Source organism: Cydia pomonella, chromosome 6 (assembly GCF_033807575.1).
Source record: "Cydia pomonella isolate Wapato2018A chromosome 6, ilCydPomo1, whole genome shotgun sequence".
In the NCBI taxonomy this organism is placed as follows: Eukaryota; Metazoa; Arthropoda; class Insecta; order Lepidoptera; family Tortricidae; genus Cydia; species Cydia pomonella.
The window spans coordinates 7,503,038-7,524,510 of record NC_084708.1 but is presented as its reverse complement, the minus strand read 5'-3'; the positions used below and the strand labels follow the sequence as shown (position 1 = coordinate 7,524,510).

Here is a 21,473-nt window from a genome sequence, read left to right as displayed (position 1 = left end):
TATTTAGGGATTTCGCGTCGCTTATTTTTCTTTTTAAATTCAAAGGATATTTTTCTAGAAAAAATAATAATTAATAACACAAATAATAATAAAACATCAAAAGTATTCAAATTCAATATTTCCACGCAAATTAAATCTGTTGAAATAATTTTCTTTTTACAGTGATTGCCGAAACAAACAATAGTGATGGGAGCATTGGGCATGCCCAAACCTCCCTTTAAAATTTGTGCTCAATGCTCCCCACCCCCTCATTTCACAAATAAATTCAAATATGTTTTTGTAGTCTAATGTTTTACCTTAATTTATACGTTAATATTAGCTTTCGTAAACACATTACTAGAAGACAATACAGAAACTTACGGCGTTTCGCAGATCATGTTGTTATTTTTTTCGAAATCACATCAAAATATTTTCTTTTGCACGCACGAAACGATCGATGGCATGTGACACTGACAACTAATCAAAATGGCAGATGACATTAGCCTGAGCGGTGTTGCCAGTTAGTAAGCTAAACTAACACAGTATACAAAATTAAGTAGCTTCCATACGACCCGACTTACAAGGTGGTGCCCGAACCTCCCGACTGCCCAATGCTCCCCTATCTCCCCTACTTAGTGTAGTGGTGCACGGAGCCCTGCGCGTACAGGACGCCGCAGTGCTTGGAGGGCCGCAGGGCGGCGGGCAGCACGCGGCCGCGGTGGGTGGTGTGACCCGCATGGCTCACGTACCTGGTACTTGGTGTAGTGGTGCACGGAGCCCTGCGCGTACAGGACGCAGCAGTGCTTGGAGGGCCGCAGGGCGGCGGGCAGCACGCGGCCGCGGTGGGTGGTGTGACCCGTATGGCTCACGTACCTGGTACATGGTGTAGTGGTGCACGGAGCCCTGCGCGTACAGGACGCAGCAGTGCTTGGAGGGCCGCAGGGCGGCGGGCAGCACGCGGCCGCGGTGGGTGGTGTGACCCGTATGGCTCACGTACCTGGTACTTAGTGTAGTGGTGCACGGAGCCCTGCGCGTACAGGACGCAGCAGTGCTTGGAGGGCCGCAGGGCGGCGGGCAGCACGCGGCCGCGGTGGATGGTGTGACCCGCATGGCTCACGTACCTGGTACTTGGTGTAGTGGTGCACGGAGCCCTGCGCGTACAGGACGCAGCAGTGCTTGGAGGGCCGCAGGGCGGCGGGCAGCACGCGGCCGCGGTGGGTGGTGTGACCCGCATGGCTCACGTACCTGGTACTTGGTGTAGTGGTGCACGGAGCCCTGCGCGTACAGGACGCAGCAGTGCTTGGAGGGCCGCAGGGCGGCGGGCAGCACGCGGCCGCGGTGGGTGGTGTGACCCGTATGGCTCACGTACCTGGTACTTAGTGTAGTGGTGCACGGAGCTCTGCGCGTACAGGACGCAGCAGTGCTTGGAGGGCCGCAGGGCGGCGGGCAGCACGCGGCCGCGGTGGATGGTGTGACCCGCATGGCTCACGTACCTGGTACTTGGTGTAGTGGTGCACGGAGCCCTGCGCGTACAGGACGCAGCAGTGCTTGGAGGGCCGCAGGGCGGCGGGCAGCACGCGGCCGCGGTGGGTGGTGTGACCCGCATGGCTCACGTACCTGGTACTTGGTGTAGTGGTGCACGGAGCCCTGCGCGTACAGGACGCAGCAGTGCTTGGAGGGCCGCAGGGCGGCGGGCAGCACGCGGCCGCGGTGGGTGGTGCGCGCGACCCAGGTGGCCTCGCCCGCCGCGCCGGCCGCCACCGCGCCGCTCGGCACCGCGCCACACGCGCTCACCACCCACACTGGCCCGCCTGCTTTCCACAGTGATATCCATTCTGGAAATAAATTGATATACAGTACTTCTGTAAACCACCATTTGCTACTGCCGGAAGGCAATATAATAGCTTTTTTTTTAATCAAAAATAAATATATAATCAATTTACCTGGAATGAGTCCCATGAATTGGTTTTCCCAATTTAATTTAATTATTTGCGTATTGTAGTTTTTCCAATCTTCTGCACATTCCTCCACTTTACTTTTGAAATAATTCCATCGCCTAGGGGAGCAAACATGACCGTAAAGCATATTTTATCGACACCCATATCATAACATGATATATCTAATAAACTAGATTGTCCTCTGTTGTTGGCAATGGCTCAGCGGACAAAGTCGTTACTGTTTATACATTATTAAATATTTTATTACGTTATAAGGTTGTTACTAACATAAAGAATAAGCTATAATTAAGTAACATTTATGGACCATAAGTATATGTTGTCTTAAATAAATAAATTTAATTTAATAATCTTCTAGGTATATCTATACCTAATATTCTTCAGTCCCTCACGGGCAGCGAACGAAAAAAACATGGAAGACTAACGTCAAACAAAATAGCAGCGTAAAAGTGGCCCCACTATTAAAACACGCAGTACTCATAACGGACCAATTGCAACTCGGGTCTTGTTTTCTTCGACGTAACTTCGTTTGATCATGATTAGTCAATTTAAACCACCCAAACTACGATTGGTGCATTATAAAATAAGGCGCTGTGATTGGCTGTAGCGTTGACACTTGAAAATACATGACAATGGAAACCAACTCGAAGTAGACGGTTTCATGCGATATAGAACGTTTTAAATGCAATATTTTTGTATGATAATTTATTATTTTATTTTAAAGTGTATTAATATACAGGCTTGTTATTTGTTCGTTTGTCGCACGTGTTTAAAGGCATTTAGGCCTCCGAACCAATTAATACATTGTATCGTTCATCTTATGGGCACCTGTGATATTTAGTTTATAAGTGGCACAAAAATATGTCTGATAGAAATTAATGTAAATTTGAATGGTCAAAATCGGAAAAAAACAGCTGGCATTTGGGATTTTTAAATTTTGCTCTGATCAAGATGAAAACCGATATCTGAGGATCTGAGAGGCCTTTTATTATGAATTTGAAATCAAAATAAAAAAAAAAACCGCAGTTTTGAATTTCAGAATTTTTCATCCGATCAAGATGATCAAGGATCCGAGAGGACCTTTATAACGAATTTTAGATCAAACATGAAAAAAAAAACGCCCGCCATCTTGGATTTCCATTTTAATCTTGAACAGAGCAAACATGCAGAAATCGTATTGAAAACGTCGTAGGAACAGTTTGTATGGGAAAATATCATTATTGTTTTTACTATTTTCCTCGCATTCTTTCCATATTTTTTCACCGTTCAAACCGTCCCTGGACCTAGAAATATTCCAATATCAAAATTAGCCAAATCGGTCCAGCCGTCCGCGAATTTAACGAAAAGTTATAAATAGCAGCGAGATACCAGGACTTAGTAAAAATGTACACATAAAAAGCGCCACCTACAACGACGATTCGTATTTACTATCACGAATTTAAATTATCAAAACTACAACCTGCACAAATTTAAAATTAAAGTTTCTTAATATCAACGATTGTTTAAAATGCATAACATCATCCCCATAGAAAATCTGTTTTGATCAAGAGAAATGAAAATAATATGATCCTAGCTAAACTATACGTGAATGGTAATCCCATATTTTTTCCAGTGTTTGTTGGAACGACTAGCACATCATTTATCCGCACAATAAGGCATATTTCTTTTATTAAAGATATAATTTTAATACTTCTTACTACGACTGTGACAATGGGCCGCCATTTGCGAACTAAATAGCTCATCGGCACAAAGTTGACGCCCCGCCCGCTTCGGCACAATATGTGTGGGGTCATTTTACAGAGCTAGTTCGTCATCTATGTTTATTATCAATCGCTGCTCACGGGCACATGCCTCTGGTACATCTATATAATACTAGGTCTATGGATGCGTGACATGCGTGAAAAAGTTTTCATTTACTGCTATTTGACGTTCAGTTTATTTTTTAATTAGTTTTTAAATATAAAATTAGTTTCTTTTGTATATATACACCGTGTTTTTATTGAATTTCGTTAACTTCGGGGCATGAGTAAGTACGTTTAAGGAAACTAAATGGCATGGGTAATTAAAAAGAATTTTTTTTTTTTATTTTTTTTATAAAAGTAATTAAATGTTGCAGTTTGCGTTGTTGTAAACACGGGCATTACATTTCATTCAACCAAACAATTGAAAACTGTGACATATCAATGTCATTTCTAACATCGATCGTCCGAGATAGTACTTAGGTAAAAGTAGCAAATGTATTAACTCGTACTAAACACGAATCAATATGTAAACAGGCCCTAAGGCAAGTGTACACGCTCGTAGGAGCGTTATAAAATAAAAATAAATTATTGATTATCTCCGAAATGGAGTTAATTATTAGAATACCGGTGTCTTTGAGAAAGTTAAAAATAAATTAGAAAATAATGAACTATAAACAAGATAAAAATATTACTTCATATTACATGAGAAAATGATTTTAGTTTTATTTACACGCCAGATGTTGACTTTTTATATGAAAAATATCGCACTAATTTTACGGAATATTGACTAAGTCTCACAGTAAGCTCAATAAGGCTTGTGTTGAGGGTACTTAGACAACGATATATATAATACTTATATAAATATTTATAAATACTTAAGATAAAGATACTTATTCAAGTAGGCATATTACAATGCTATGCGCTTATGAACGTCAAATAAAGTTACTTAATTTAAGCTCAGGAATGCACCCTCGAAATTAACGGAAATCAAAAATCACACGGTGTATAGATATTTCAGAGACACCACCTCATATCCGCGAGTTCCGCGAGAGCTACGATGCCCTAAAGCCGGGCGTAATATGCGGTTCCTGAATATATCACAGACAGCTTATAATATGTGTGACACTTTATTGCTTTATCTAAGTAGATAAAGCAGTGTACATAACTGTACATAATTAGGCATTAAAACACTCGTGTGATTCGTATTTTAATACCTTTCATTATGTAGCAGTCCCATAAAATACTATTACGTTAAGATAAATGTAGGATATTTATTTACAACTTCACTTACAAATCATGTTCCTGAGAGTCCGTAGTAGGTGACGGCGGTCGTAATGAATCGGTCTCCTTTACCTATAATCATAGATTTATAACTAACCTAGATGCCTAGTCTGTACCTACATCCCTAGTGAAGCCATTTCGAGTACGACATTATGTCGCCCTCGTGTCAATCGTATCCGAACGGCCCTCGCAGTACTCAAGGTCGAGTTGGTTTGTGTACACCTCCCGGTTATAAATTAAAAAATACAAGAAAGATGGTTGTTTGTGCGGTGAATTGGTGTCACAACACATCAGTGAATAAAAACAAACCGCCTGATATAACATTTCATGCGTAAGTATCCAGTTTAATGTGATATTTTTACGTAATTGTAAATACAAAAATCCAAATTTTCGTCAGCCGCCATTACTTATAAATGTTGCCAGGTGATATGAATCTTTTTTCCTCCAAATGAGGCATGACGATTACATTGATAAAATTAATATGCTTACTTTAAGTTCCTTGTATGACTATAGAAAATATTCTTTTTTAGTTTTTCATTCTTTTATTTCAAATTATGTTTTGTCTTTTATAAAATTACAGTTTAAATTCATATTTTTATTTTGTGTGATATTCGTTTTAGATTTCCGACTGATCCGCTTCTGTCTGCGAGATGGACGGAAAAAATTAGATTAAATAGGAACGATGCAATATGGAAACCGACTAAACATAGTCGAATATGCTCTCGCCATTTTGATGAGCAAGTAAAGTAAATTTTATTTGTGGAACACAGGTGTTACAGTTAAGGTCTGTAAAAACGAAACGCAACTGTCACTGTCGCACTTATATGGAAGACTGATAGAGAGACACAAAGCGTTTCGTTGTTCGAAGCAATAGCGATTGCCACCTTGGCTAGGCCTGCAGGTACAATTACTAGTACTGACGATAAATAGTTATTTGTTTTACAAGTGGAAAAGTTGTTGTTTAACCGCTCGTGCTAATATTGCTACTCGAGCTAAATAAAGATCCAAAATGTCGAAAAATGGAATCTTGAGCGTTGCGAGGGTTTCAAGTTACGAGAGTTAAACAAATTTTGCCCCAAGTGAAACACAAAACTTTTCACCACACTAACCCGAAGAAAATATTAGTCAAATAAAATCAAACCAAATCAAATCCAAATGATCGTCATTAAATATTTATCATTTAAAATCATTATTCCAAAGTCAATTCTACCAGCTATTATCTGTGCACATTTGTAAAATAAAAAAAATAAACGTTTTTTTATTTAAACATTATTTCACAAAGTACAGAAATGCAAAGTCCTTAAAAGAAACCTTGAAAGCTTTTGCTACAAATTTAATATCTACATACACACTCCCAAATGATTGATAGCCAAGTATGTGGTTAAAATCCATCTACTTTAAGGGGAATAAATGAACTCTGGCAACCCGTTTTTGTATATATGTGTGTGTCGCTGAGCGTAAGACGCGAGCGTCGCACGCACACATCGATCGAGTTTCGGCTTCACTTTTGGCAGATTAGCCTTATGAGGACTAACTGTCTATGTGTGATAGGTCAGTGCCTATAATATTGAATACAGAGTACAAGCAGACAAACACCAGCTTACCTTATTTATATAAGTAAGTAAAATAAAAAATATCAAGAAGGGGTGCACATTACATTACAATTCTTTTCTGTGAGAACATAAACTCGGATTAGTGTTGTAAATTGAAGCTTCAAGGCGTAAACTACAAGACTCGAGTCGCGACTGCTGAGTCTAGAAGGCTCGAACCTTGAAGCCCTGAGCGTATAAACCTCAAATTAAAAGGTCGTGTTGTTGTTTACGAGCGCAGAAACCTCGAGGCTCAAAGCTTTATAGCCTCCTCTGCGTTGAAGGTTTAAGTCTACAAGATTAAGAGTATTTTATAAACTTTTAACAAACCAGATCAATAATTACTTGATAACTTTTTATATGGATTTCTTTTCCTGAGTTCAACGGATTTAGAGTGGAGCAGAGGATAGGAGAAGATAGGAAAGGAGAGGAGAGGAGACTTTTATTCGTGACAATCACAAGCAAGTCCGAAGCTACATAGGCTACACAAATTACTAATTCCACGCAGAAGAAGTCGCGGGCAAAAGCCAGTACTTACATAGGTAATAATCAGTGATCGGATTTCCCGGTGCAACACGGAGTGAATGACCTCAAACATTATACTAATATGGATATACCCCGGGATTCCACAACTTATATTGTTGAATAAGTTACTGGCTGTATTACATTCAGTAAATTTTAGTAACATTCTGTCGCGTAAAATAAATATTTTCGGAAAATAAGTGTATGTGCATTGTGCATATAGTACCTAAGCGTTAATATTTTCTTTATTCATCTTAACTCTTAGGTATAGGCTTTTTTAGGGTTCCGTAGCCAAATGGCAAAAAACGGAACCCTTATAGATTCGTCATGTCCGTCTGTCTGTCCGATTCTGTCACAGCCACTTTTTTCCGAAACTATAAGAGCTATACTGTTCAAACTTGGTAAGTAGATGTATTCTATGAACCGCATTATGGTGTTTACACAAAAATAGAAAAAAAAAACAATAAATTTTGGGGGTTCCCCATACTTAGAACTGAAACTCAAAAAATCTTTTTTCATCAAACCCATACGTGTGGGGTATCTATGGATAGGTCTTCAAAAATGATATTTAGGTTTCTAATATCATTTTTTTCTAAACTGAATAGTTTGCGCGAGAGACACTTCCAAAGTGAAAAAATGTGTGTCCCCCCCCCTGTAACTTCTAAAATAACAGAATGAAAAATCCTAAAAAAAATATATGATATACATTACCATGCAAACTTCCACCGAAAATTGGTTTGAACCAGATCTAGTAAGTAGTTTTTTTTAATACGTCATAAATGGTACGGAACCCTTCATGGGCGAGTCCGACTCGCACTTGGCCGCTTTTTTAATATGCATATAATAATAAAATACCAAAACATAAAACATGCATACAAAGACATTATAAAATACCTAACCTAGGATGCCGCCAGGGCGTTTATTATTATGCAATTTCGACATATGTACTTTCAACAATTACAAAAGACCAAAAAACTAAGTCTAAGTACCCTCAACACAAGATTAGAAATAGAAGTTTTGTTTTTTATGGATATCTATTAAAGTATACCTATCATATCGATATAATTTTTTTCAAACGAAATCCGGGAATTTTGATCATATCCATATTACGTTTTCGACTTGGTATCCCACGGTGTTGCACCGGAAAATCCGATCACTGGTAATAATATTTAATGCCTATAGCGCTCATGTTTGAGCTGTTAACGCTTGACTCAGGCCTTCGGAGCTTGAGCTTACAATAGGTGCGAGTACTTAGAGCTTGAGCTCTGACAGTGAAAAGACTGAAGTCTTAAGACTTACTCTTAAGAGCTAATTAAAAGCTTAAGTTCTGAACCCTTTCTGAACTCAAACCTTCAACGCTCGAGTCTTAAAAGCTTGAACCCTCAAGGTTTGCGAGTCTAAGTATAAGGTTCGAAAGTCTTCAAGGATAGTCTTCTAACAACACTAACTCGGTTGCCTCGGTTGGTTCGGTGGTGCGTAGGCTAGTTAAAATTATAGTATCATTGCGGACATTAAAAAACACAGACGTTATTAACAATGACAGTCTGCTATTAAAGTAGGTAACATAAGTTACCTATGTAGGTAAATAAATAATAAGCTGTAATATATCTACTAATCAGGGATCTTACTATGACAGATATAAAGTGGGTCCATTTGTTGAACATATCGATAACTTGCAACATTTCGTTTTGACAGTCCATGTAAATTTTATTCTTAACAGACCCTCTGGTCGGGGAGACGATCTGGAAGAAGATACTTATCACTATGTGACATGACTGAAATTAGGATTCGAGAAACAATCCCAAAAATTTAAAGACTTGCCATGATAGCCCTTAGTTGCGAATGAACAGTAGGTATCATACACACCTTTTTATCCTGGTACCGGAGAGCGAGTCGTAGAATCAACTGGCGACTGAAAATATTGTACTGGCGCCATTGTAGGGCCTCCGTTGCTATTTTTCTCCGAAAAGCATTCCATGATTCTGCAGATTTATCTACAAACGATATTAAATCTTTTAGTTTATAACGCCAGTAAATTATAGAGCTTGTCATTGTTATTGTTTAAAGGCGTTCGATGTTCGACGTTCCGAATAGATTTAAGTAGGGTCATAACCAACATAACCATATATAAACAGATAAATGTACACATAGTTAGATGTCTATTTTTGACGTACTGAGCATGTCGTAACTTGTATTTCTGTGTAGCTTAAATTTTGATGATTTATGTATTTTTTTATGTCGTGTTAGTGTACGTTAATCACTTAGCTATAAGGAACGAATGTCCCATAAATAAAATATTTCTTACAAATGTAATAGTCGTAAGCTTATTTATTATTTATTATTATTTATTTATTATTTATTATTATTTATTATTTATTAATTTAAATTTTTTGCCAGTGAAGAATTTGTACTGAATAATATAATTATAATTATTGCAATTTGATTAGTTTTTAGATGTATAATTAATGCTGATATGTCTGAATTATTTTTAATGAAATGATTTATATATTGTAATTAATGCTGACATGTTTGAATTATTTTAATGAATTGATTTTTATATTTTAATTGGTGCTGACATGTTTGAATTATTATTATTATTTTTTACTTGTTTATTTTTTCATATCACATTTTATCATATCAAAGTGTACGTATTGCTCACCCGGTATTGTATAGTCCTAGCCCTAAGTATACGTGTTGCATGGTAGATTATAGGAAATTGTAATAGTCATAGTCATAGTTTAACATTATTATTTAAGTCTGTTACTAACACTTATATGGGCTATGCCTGAATTAAACGATTATTTAATTTAATTTAATTTAATTTATTGGCTAATAAAGATTAACCACACTCTGCACGCATATAAATAGATGCAGTAAGCTCCCTGACCAACAAGGAGAAGATGAGGTGTCAGGAGACCCTCTCGCTACGGAGCATAGCCGCAGCAACCCGGTTCGTCAGCAACGCAGCCATCGCCGAGCACCTGAAGTGGCGCGGCCTGGAGCAGTTCGTCGAGCGTCTCGCGCGGGTCATGTGTGATTGTGCGGACAACCGTAGCCACGACCATCTACGAGGGATCGCGCCGCACTACATTCGACCACCGGAGAAAAGGGCTCGGGACCTACCTCGAACCCTCCTACATAAGGAGGAAGAAAACACCACACAGTCGGTTGACGACTAAGCTGCCGGTCGCCTTCACTGCGGTCTCGAAACCTGGCTCCGCTCAAACGGTATCACCGAGCTATGGTTTGGATAACGGCTGTTGTGATCAGCCCCACACGGTGGGGTGCGACGTGAAGCAGCTTCAACATCAACATCATCATCACTCATCATCATTCATCGGGCGGGAGGGTATCGAAAGAAACCCACTGACGGCCATTTTCATACTATTTACACCAGTCGAGGCATCATGACCTCATACTAAACATCTAATATTATTAATCTAAGTAAAACATTATATTTTTATTAACATCCTAAATACCTAAATACCTACATCTACTTACTTAAATTACTCCGGTAATGATGCTCTGCGGCTTCTGGTAAATTTCGGCAATTGTCGGCCAGTGCGTTCGACGATCTTCGTGAGCTCTCGACTTCGGGCTTCTTCACGTGCTGGCAATTCTTCTTCTCTTTGGAACCCGAGACACATCTATGCTCGTCACTCACCATCTTGCAGACCCAGTCTCCTATTGGATCAGGTTTAGCACTGCTGTGGACTGCTAGGACACTTGCGCCAGGCATGCACATTCCAGTTCTGCTCACCATCATAACATTCATAACGATCCACTCGCCTATTGGTTCCTAATATTACCTGTCAAATGACTGTGACTGCTGTGCTGATAAGACAGCGCGCGGTCTACGGTCTCTTGTATCCACTTGCGCCAGGCTTGCACATTCCACGTCAGGCTCACCATCATGGCGTGCCAGTCGCCCATTTGGTCGGTTGAGATCACCGGTATGCCTGAAACTGACGTTCACTCCTTACTTAAATAAAACTATGGACGGTGTGTTAAACTGACAACCTAGCTCAACTATAACTAAAATGATTTACCATATGAATCCGGACTTGTCCTGCCAGTATATCGCGTCTCTGAGATTGGTCGTGAAATTGATGGACTAGTTTGCATACATAACGAAATAGGTGCTCTCCAACCAAAGCCCGGTGGTGACCTGGTCCCTTCCAAGGCACAAGCACCAGATTTGTCAGTAGACGGTGACGGTGTATGGTAAGATAAGGAATTAGACATGAACTCAGAGTTCGAATTTTTGTTTTGAATCGATTGGGGTAAAAAGCATGAGCTTGAGGGTTGTATAGATTCAGATATAGTATGTTCTCCAGAAGATCGAGATGAAGAATATTGATTTGACCCTGCGAGGGACAAGTGGCTGATGGTGGAAGAAGGCTGGATGGTGGTGTCGTAGACGGACGAGCGTGCGAGTTTGGTCGGCGAGTCGAGATACTGGCGCTGGCGGTTGTATTTGGTGGAGTAGAGCATGTAGGAGGTCTGGCAGCCCTCGGTGGGGGCGGGCGCGGGGCAGGGCGACCCGCGAGTGCAGGTCCGTGAACACGGCCTAAAGATGAAATAGTATACTAAATAATTTAAATAATCCTGCAAATTTTTCTGATTTAATTATAATTTTAACACTATGAGATTATTTATTATATATTTATATATTTTATATATCTCCACCTGGCGCTCAGAAAGAAAACAAAACACAATACCTGACGGTGATATCGATACCAGGCGCGTAGGCGCGATCTCCCTGAGTCGATTGGAGCCGCTCGCCGGGCGCTAGATCTGACAACGCATCCATCTAAGGTATAAGGAAAACTTAGTCACATGCTGGGAACTTGCAAAACTAGACAACAACTTTAAACTAAGAATGCCCAAAATGAACTGTCATAATGTGACTTTAGTGTGCTGAAAACTGCTTGCATCTCTGAGAGACAGGTCTCTCAGACAGTAGATACACCTACATCAAGATGTAGGTGTATCTACTCAACCCATCAACAGTTTATTGGGTTCTGCTCTATTTCTGATGTACCCACCACCAGCTGCCGCGAGCATGTACAGCACGGGCGCGACATGCGCCTGAAGATCTCGTCGCACCACAGCTCGCATTGCACGAACACGCTCTTCATGCACTTGCACACTTGAATCACATCTGAAAGCCCAACCAGCTTTCTGGTTAAATACACTCTCAAAATCTAGTGTTAGTGGTTATATACAGTTGGCACCTAAACGGTACCTAAATATTTAGCGCCATCTAGACATGTTCGTCAGAAGATCAGGGTTAACATCTTGGCTACGAGAGAAAAATGCATGTTATACTTACGTGGTTGTAAGAGATGAACAGCAAGATATCGAGTAGCGTCAGCAATTACACCTGAAATTTGACATTAATATATGAGTCTTATAACGGCGATGACGAAATCGCCTAAAAACTAGCACCTGGTAGCAAAATTGGCAAAAGTATGCATTGAAGAAACCATGAATAATTGCAGATAGTGAGGACATCGGATAATTTTTTGTTTGAAATACCACAGTACCCAATTTTACTATAATAGCGAGATAATACGGTGCCCGGGTTTAGACTAAATTCTAAACAAGTAACAGGAAGACACCAAAGTAATTTAACTATGAAGTGCATAAGTAGTATAACGTATAGTTAAAAGAATAATATGATTTTCTCACCATCCATGAGTTCTTTTTGGTTATCGGGTACTAATCCTTCCATCAAAGTAACAATCTTGATTTGAACTTTACGCTCCACTACGGGATCTGCACCAGTCACCGTTAGCTGATCGGTATTCTTTCCGGATAATCTAAAATCGGATGCCAAAGTCGATTGATGAAATTGCTTAAAATATTTTAAGATTATGAAATTGCTTAACATATTTTGAGAGATGGCGATAAAAAGGGCTTTCCCATAAACATTTTATAGTGACTAGACGAGAGTCATCCAGGCAACGTAGCTTATATAGCGATTACAGTTGGTATTACATCAATACTCGAAAAACTACGACTTTGCCCAGTTTCCCCAACATATGTAGCTACGTTCCTTTGAGAGAAGAAAATTAGTTGAAAACTTGCATGCGAGCTCCGTCTCCGTTGGACTGGCGAATGGTACCGTGCCGCAGCAGCAGACCCTCAGGAGCAGAGGCAAGCCGGTCTACAACTTGCTTTAGCAGAGCCGTCCTTTTTTCTGCCAGATTTACATTCATATTACTATACGAAATTCCATATTCGTATTATACATATGTAAATGGGTCAACTGTAGATACATACATAGGTACTATACATAGATTAAGGTAAGTATTAAATTAAGGTAAGAAAGATTTTTTTTTACCTTGAAGCATGATGTACGACACCAATAATTTCGTTTGTGCACGTATGACACCTGTAAAAATATTTTTGACATTATTTATGTAAACGTATTTAGCCCATAGTTGCATTAACGCGAATTGGTAGGATTTACTGATATAAGTTTTTATTGAACTTTCGGAATGGAAATATACTGTACAATTTTATGCTTCGTCATCGGAATGGAAGTATACTCTACAATTTTATGCTTTTCTGTGTTGATAGCTAAAGATAGCGTTATTCAGATAGTTTTCCGGGTTCCTCTAAACACCGTCACATCTAAATTAATCCATCATCTGTTTTGTGAACATAGTTAGGGCCGCCTATTATTTTGTGACATACCGTCTAAATCGGATTTAGTGTATCCTCTTTCGGGCACGTTATTCATTATTCTAGTCAGGTTGCTAGAGGTACTGCTTTCCAAACCAGAGTTAGAGAGGTTGATCTGATCGTCACACGATGTCAATAATCGAAGGCTGAAATAAGAAAGAAAGTATGTATCTACAGTCAGTACCTACACATTTTCTTATCATAGAAATAACCACTAGACTACTAAAGCACTGTTATTATCTCTATATCAATACCTCTTCAATTGAGCATGAATAGCATACTTAACACTTCCTATGGAAAGATTAATTTGTTCCACTCACTATGCTGCGGAATCTTTGTACGTTTTGGGGATGGCTCCCTCAACGAGCAGCGCGCTTCCCTGCGTGTCCATCTCTTTCAGGAGCGCCACGTAGGCCTCAATGTTCGGGTCTGCAAATTAAATATAGCACGAGCTCAGCATAACTTTGATTCATATCCGTGGGCACGAGACGTATGTATATGTGTAAAATATATGAGAGAAAATGTATACCCTATTTTCATCACACTTGCTCGTAAAAGGTGTTATTGCACGTAGGCGATGCGGTCCGTAATTCCTAATTTTAGGTACATCCGAGATTAGGTAAACGTTTTATTTTTTCCTCGCAAGTGTGACGGAAAACATTGTGTGTGCCACGGGTGGTACAGGAATTAGGAACTCATGTTAATTAAGCCCTCGCCATCGGCTGCGGGCTTCAATTCAAACTCGTTCGTAAAATCTTGTTTACTTATGCCCTTAATACACAATGTACTAATAATTATAATTATTTAGATTTTCGGAGACAGAGAGAAAGGCATCAATTAAAACTATTAAAAGCAATGCAACAAACCTGGTGTAGCCACAATGTCGGACAAATAGTAAGCAGTATTTCGGATGTGTTCTGAAAGAAAAAGTTTATTAAACACACGTCTGACGTTGACCACCCTTTTTAGGGTTCCGTAGCCAAATGGCAAAAAACGGAACCCTTATAGATTCGTCATGTCCGTCTGCCTGTCCGATTCTGTCACAGCCACTTTTTTCCGAAACTATAAAAGCTATACTGTTCAAACTTGGTAAGTAGATGTATTCTATGAACCGCATTATGATGTTTACACAAAAATAGAAAAAAAACAATAAATTTTGGGGGTTCCCCATACTTAGAACTGAAACTCAAAAAATCTTTTTTCATCAAACCCATACGTGTGGGGTATCTATGGATAGGTCTTTAAAAATGATATTGAGGTTTCTAATATCATTTTTTTCTAAACTGAATAGTTTGCGCGAGAGACACTTCCCAAGTGGTAAAAAGTGTGTGTGTCCCCCCCCCCCCCCCCCCCGTAACTTCTAAAATAACAGAATGAAAAATCAAAAAAAAATATATGATATACATTCCCATGCAAACTTCCACCGAAAATTGGTTTGAACCAGATCTAGTCAGTAGTTTTTTTTAATACGTCATAAATGGTACGGAACCCTTCATGAGCAAGTCCGACTCGCACTTGGCCACTTTTTTGATGACAGACATACGAGTACATAGCATGATATGTATTTTAGATTCCATACTACAAAACAAGGTCTCTAAGATCGCTTCGATCTGAAATGTCTATAGAGTGAGACCAAGCTTAGTTCGCAGCGATTTTGATTGCACAGATTGTGCAAGTGTTATTTTAGACGTCATAATTTAATTGAAATTTGATATAGCATACACTTGTGTATGCTATACATACGCGCACAACAGCTTATTGTCACACGATATACGATATTACTGATATTACTACGTAACGGGTAACTTCCTAAATAAATAACAATATTGATTGACTTGCAACCTTTCATAGTGCCTATTAATTTGCGAGGCATTGCGCGACATCGGATTGTTTCCTCCAATCTTCTAGACAGATGAGCAACAGTACGAGATGGCTCCACATTTGGCGCTGCTGGTATTGAACCTTTCATTTTCTTTAACCTGAAGGCAGAAAATATTTAATGATAGGTATGTAGAAATAAGTTGCGCTAAATAGTGTCCTATATTAACATAATCCTTTGCGAAAGTAAGAACTACCTAACATAATTCAAAATTACTAGAGTCTGTGCGTAAAGAGAAGAGTTATAGAAAGTATGGGTTCCTTTACAGTCTACGATCTTCTATTTCCGCACAAACTTCACAAAACGAAGAAACAAGTGAATTTTATTGCGTCATTAATATGTAGGATCTAACTCCTAAATTTAAGTACCTACCTACTTGTAATACTAACAATTTGATGAGCCCAGAGTCAGAAATAAATACATGGTATTAAATACACAGAAATAAATACATTGTATTAAATACACTGTATTTATTTCTGAATTTTGAATTAATATAAGACTGTATACTTAAATAAGTCCAAAAGGTGGGCAGGATCATGATCCCCAACTCAAGCGCAAGATTTCTTTTTTTTCTTACCTTTGTGCAGCAAAGAAATTAGTCTCAGTTATGTCTCTTTTGTCAATCAATGTATTGTTCCCATGTTTTTGCATTTCATATATAAGTCCATCCTTCACAAGTGCCTTGTAACCTATTAATATTTAAACGGTTTTATAAGATTAGTATTTACGAGTATGTACATACATGCTATTTAAAATTACCAATTATTAATACATACTCTCGGCAACAAAGAATTCGGCAAGACCATGTGAAGCTTCAATAACAACATCTGTAAAGAGGAGGAATAGTTATTTGTTTTACAAGGGGACAAAGTTGTTGTTTAATCGCTCGTGCTAATATTGATACCCGAGCAAGCGAAAGATTCCAAAATTGAAAAGTTCCAAAAGTGGAATCATGAGCGTTGCGAGTTGAATATTTAAAAGTCAATTGTACTATCCAACATTTAATAAAGTTTAAGTACCTTGCATGGTATCTTGCAGCTGAGCCGGAGTACTGATACTGACAAGCGTGTCCAGCTTCCGCTCAAACTTGTTGGCCAAACGCGACGTATCACCAGATTCCTTCACAGATTGGTGCACTGTGGATGGACTCTTCAACCTGTTAATAATTTATGCTTATCAGCATTTTTAGGGTTCCGCACCCAAAGGGTCAAACGGGACCCTATTACTGAGACTCCGATGTCCGTCCGTCCGTCTGTCACCACTCGTGAGCCGTGATAGTTAGCCGGTTGAAATTTCTACAGATTATGTATTTCTGATGCCGGTATATCAACAAATACTAAAAACAGAATAAAATAAATATTTCTTTCCAACCTCGAGGTTCTCATTTAATCACCGAAGTTAAGCAACGTCGGGCGGGGTCAGTACTTGGATGGGTGACCGTTTTTACAGATAATGGGACGGAACCCTTCTTGTGCGAGTCCAACTCGCACTTGGCCGGTTTTTATTCCTATGTTTGTTTTTTTTATTCCCGATCATGTAAAATATTAGTTTCAAAACGGAAAAATTGTTCCGATGCTGTAGCACATAGTGTTTGCTGGATTCAAAATTAGTTATCTATACTAAAAAGTTTAAGGTAGAGGTCTCACCAATCCGAGGCGGCCTTGTGCGAGAGTTCGGAGTGAGAATGTTTGTAGAACGTCTCGGCGCCCTTGGCCTGTAGTTGCCTGTGCAGAATATCCATCGCAGCCTGCCGCTCCGCTTCGTCGGCATCTGTTCATCATACATCGAGCTTTATTTTAAAGTATGAGTTGTAAGACCCTTTTAAAGTATTCGAAGCTCGGTTCTATTTTGCTTGTATCAATACTTATATTATGCATATAAGGGACTCACAGTAAAGTTAACCTTTTTATCTATAACGTCAACATAAGTACCCTTTCCCCTTTTTGTGGTAATATGTTTGTTAGAAATTACTTAGGGCATAGGTACTGATAATTCATGGAACTGGCTACTTAGAAAACGAAAATTAAAAAAAAACAATCATAGGGTTTGAAAAGGGAAGTTTCTGGCCGTATATTATTACTTTTTAATTTGTGAGACTGTAATTTGTTTTTCATCGTGACGTTGGGTTGAAATTCGTGTCGTTGTTGCAATGAATTTAAGTCGTACAAATTTTCAAAGCATGATTTTGTACGATTTTCGATGTGGTTTAACTCAGCAAGAAAGTTGTCAGACTTCAATTAGCATTTGGCGATGAAGCCCCATGTTGGTTTAGTGAGTTTAGACGAGGACGTGGCCATTTCCATGACGATGAACGTGAAAGCCGGCCGGCGACAGCGTTTACCGATTGTAATATTGATACTGTACGACAACTGATTGAAACTGACAAAAAATTACCTGTCAGCAAATTCGTACTACCTTAGGCATTGGAATGAGACAGGTGCAAAAGATACTTGCACCTTAAGGTTCGGAAACTTTGTATGCGATGGATACCGCACGATTTGACGGAAGACCAGAAACGACTGCGTGGAGAGTGGTGCCGTAAAATGATTAAAAAAAAATTGGCGGCGGGCTATCAACGGCTGTATATAATATAGTGACAGGTGACGAAACCTAGGTTCACTGCTTTGACGAATCAGAAAGGAAAAGACAATCGGCGGAGTGGGTCTTTCCTTTTCAAAACTTGCCGACGAAAGTTAAAAAAAGTCTTCTTTCTTCGGCAAATCAGGGCATACCGCTTGAAAACCAAAAGACAGTAACTGCAGATTGGTATGTAAACCTAAACACGTGCTTGCTCAGAGTGTTTGGCAAAGTTCGTGAAAAGCGTCCCCCGTAGCAGAATAGTCCTCAAATTTGGAATTAATGACTCATTCGCCATATAGTCCCGATCTCGCACCATGTGATTTCTTTTTATTTCCAAAAATTAAAGATAAACTCAGAGGTTTACGATTTACACGCCAAGTGGCAGAGAATGTTTTCCACGAAGCCATCGGTCCCTAAGGAAGACTGTACCCGTTGCTTTTCACAATGGTTCCAGCGAATGCAAAAGTGTGTAAATAGTGAGGGTATATAACTGCGAAAAACAATAAATATGTCATAAGGATACTAAATCGTCTCATTTATCAGAATCCAAAAACTTTCAGTATGGCCCACGTACAAACCACGTTAAAGTTTACAGTATAAGTAATAGTTAGGCGTGTTAGCAAACTTAAAAAAAAAATTTAACTGAACTTACCGGTATCACCGGCACTCTTTCTCTTGGCCCTAAAAAAACAAAGACATTTAGAGACACATTGATGAGAAATGACGATTAACTTTTTTTTTTATTTGAAAAAAAAGTAAACTAGGCTATTATAATAATATTGTTTAGCTTTGATAGCCAACTGGTATTTTTATTTTATGAAAATAACACCACAAAGCAAAACACAAATGCAAAGAAAAAAATGCTTAAAACTCAAACTATAAATGTTCGCGCCAAAAAGGCAGCCACTATTCTTGTGACATTGTGACGCCATAATAAAATAGCAATGCAGTAACAAAGAAACGTGAAATCCCCCACTGGGAAAGGAACTGGCCTTGCAGGAGTTGACTACTATTTATTAGTAGCTATTCAAAAATACAATCTGTAAATTCATTGTTTTGCTCCATATTAACTTCTCTTCTCTATTCTTACTTTCTCCTTTCCTTATTTCTGTAACTTTACTTTCTTTTCGTCTTCTGTGGTGACGTGGCCCTTTCGGCCGCGACACCAATTTTGTCATAAAAAAAGGCAGACCCTGGTCACTATGTCGACCAAACTGTGTATTCACGTTCAAGTGCGTTCTGTTTAAGTGACGTCACTCCTGACACAAAAATGGTGATCGGCGTCACGACAGCGACATGGGGCTTACGTGACACAGTTTTAATATTGAAATTAAAAATAAATATGCTTTTGTAACAAAATAGTACATATTAAATTCGAGTTTCTTATGATATCAACTATGTAACATACCTACTTTCATAATTTAATTTTGGTCAATGAAACTTCCCTATTAAAGCAAAAAAACCTAGGACAGTCGTTGGACTCGTTGGTAAGGCTTAGAAAAGTGCTTATTAAATAAATGGGAACACAATTTTAAATAACTAATTAATAGACGACCTGATTTTAGTACTAGATGTAATGCTTCAAAATATATATTACTAAAATTTATAATTTAGATATTCAATACCTTCTTGCTGCCTCAGCAGCGCCTGTAATAAAAGATTGATCATTAATTAGTTTATAATGTATTTAAAGGTAAATTTCATAGGATATTAATACTGGCGATGTCGAGCCATGCACAGTGTTTAAAGCTTAACGAGTCTGTTCACAATAGTTTTCGATAAAAGATTTTATTAATCTTTATTTTCATATTATTTGACGTCTTACCTGCCTACCTGTAATAATATGTCACTCTTCAAAGACTGCAAAATAGTTGACACGCTCTTGTGGCTCTACTATACAATCGTGTTAGATATTTTTGCGGCCTTCGTTGTGTAACATATTATTGCAGTTGACTGTACCGACACTATTTATACTTACGGCGACGTGCTTCTTCGTCAGCAGCACTATCCCTGAAAATGATGTCCCAATTAAAACTATGTTCGTAAACAAAGTTTCCCACAAAATGTACGAGTAAAGTGCTCATTATGAAATTTGTTTATAAACTATTTGATGTATTCTAAACGGAGAAATAAAATGGTTCATTATAATCATTATTTCTTACTCGTAAAATTACTAAACTAAGCATTATTTTATTTAACATACAGTCAGGGCGTATAGTCTACAGTGTTAGGCTTATAATACCTACAGGTACAGTACATGCCGTATGTAGACTTCGTCGCAAAAAGAGTGGAGGTTACCTTTGTTGCTCTTAAGATTCAGAACAGTGCGTACCTAACTACTAAAGAAATAAATGGGTACACCTTTTAAAACTGTAGGATAATAAGCATACATCGTTATCGCAGGAGTAACAACGATTTGACAGTACTGAGAGAGAAATAAACGTTTATATGTATGTACCTATGAGTTCAAAATGTAGCAGTAGAAAATTTTGATAACATTTTGGTCATCTATTACGAAAATCAAAATAAAATACTTTAAAAAATCAATACTGACAACAAAATTAAATACATTAATGACTTCTTGTTCAAGTTGACACGTTAACGTGTAGGTATGCATTTACATAGTGAAATACAAGTATGATTGACCTTTCCCAGCGAAAACTTCATTCTAGAAGCACACCTTACAGGTTTAGAATGTGTAGGCAGAATATTCCGTTTATACAAAACAGACATTCTGTTATATGTTCTCTTAGACAGACTTGTTTTTGCTCCCGCGATAACGATGTATGTTTATTACACAAAACACAAAATTAATTTTACAAAATAATGAGTCTTAGAATTAACTAGTAACTTTGTAAAATAAAAAAATCTTAGTTATTTATCTACCTTCCATCTGCCGCAACAACTGGAGCTACAGAAGCAGCACCTGCAAGTAGTTAATAAAAAAAGAAATAAAGGTGTATTTCAAAAGAGATAAAATCTTTCCAAGAGCCTATGATACGTAATACCATAGTTTAGGTATACACTTCCCTCTTTATGTTAATTGTTATTGTTACCAACACGAAATTTTAGGCGTTAATTCAGGCCAGAGCTAAAATCTTCTTTTTCATCACACTTGATCGAAAAAGATCTTATTTCATGCAGGTGTACTGAAGGACAAAGGCCTATACTGTTCCCGCGGGAGTTATAGATTGTGAAAAAAAGCTATAACTCCCTAGGTAGTTATAGCTTTTTTTTTAAATTATGTCACTTA

The 21,473-nt window shown here is 38.5% G+C and overlaps 1 protein-coding gene across 2 annotated transcripts; it reads right to left on the bottom strand.

The window, feature by feature from the left end:
- Positions 1 to 1,448: 1,448 nt before the first annotated feature.
- On the bottom strand, positions 1,449 to 21,269 carry LOC133518837 (uncharacterized). 2 transcript variants are annotated; one of them, XM_061852576.1, is made up of 25 exons: positions 21,107 to 21,269; positions 20,199 to 20,230; positions 19,846 to 19,867; positions 18,873 to 18,901; positions 17,287 to 17,410; positions 16,660 to 16,796; positions 16,417 to 16,467; positions 16,218 to 16,329; positions 15,604 to 15,740; positions 14,628 to 14,678; positions 14,082 to 14,190; positions 13,774 to 13,907; positions 13,418 to 13,468; positions 13,162 to 13,273; positions 12,763 to 12,893; positions 12,404 to 12,454; positions 12,117 to 12,232; positions 11,790 to 11,881; positions 11,118 to 11,638; positions 10,878 to 11,033; positions 8,935 to 9,062; positions 8,697 to 8,810; positions 4,968 to 5,029; positions 1,923 to 2,035; positions 1,449 to 1,814 (listed from the first exon to the last, which is right to left on the bottom strand). In XM_061852576.1, the coding sequence occupies exons 5-25, from the start codon at positions 17,379 to 17,381 to the stop codon at positions 1,465 to 1,467; spliced, it is 2,823 nt and encodes a 940-aa protein (XP_061708560.1). In that variant the 5' UTR covers positions 17,382 to 17,410; positions 18,873 to 18,901; positions 19,846 to 19,867; positions 20,199 to 20,230; positions 21,107 to 21,269; the 3' UTR covers positions 1,449 to 1,464. The 2 variants fall into 2 exon arrangements, with proteins under 2 accessions (XP_061708560.1, XP_061708561.1); XM_061852577.1 differs by lacking the exon at positions 8,697 to 8,810.
- Positions 21,270 to 21,473: the final 204 nt, after the last annotated feature.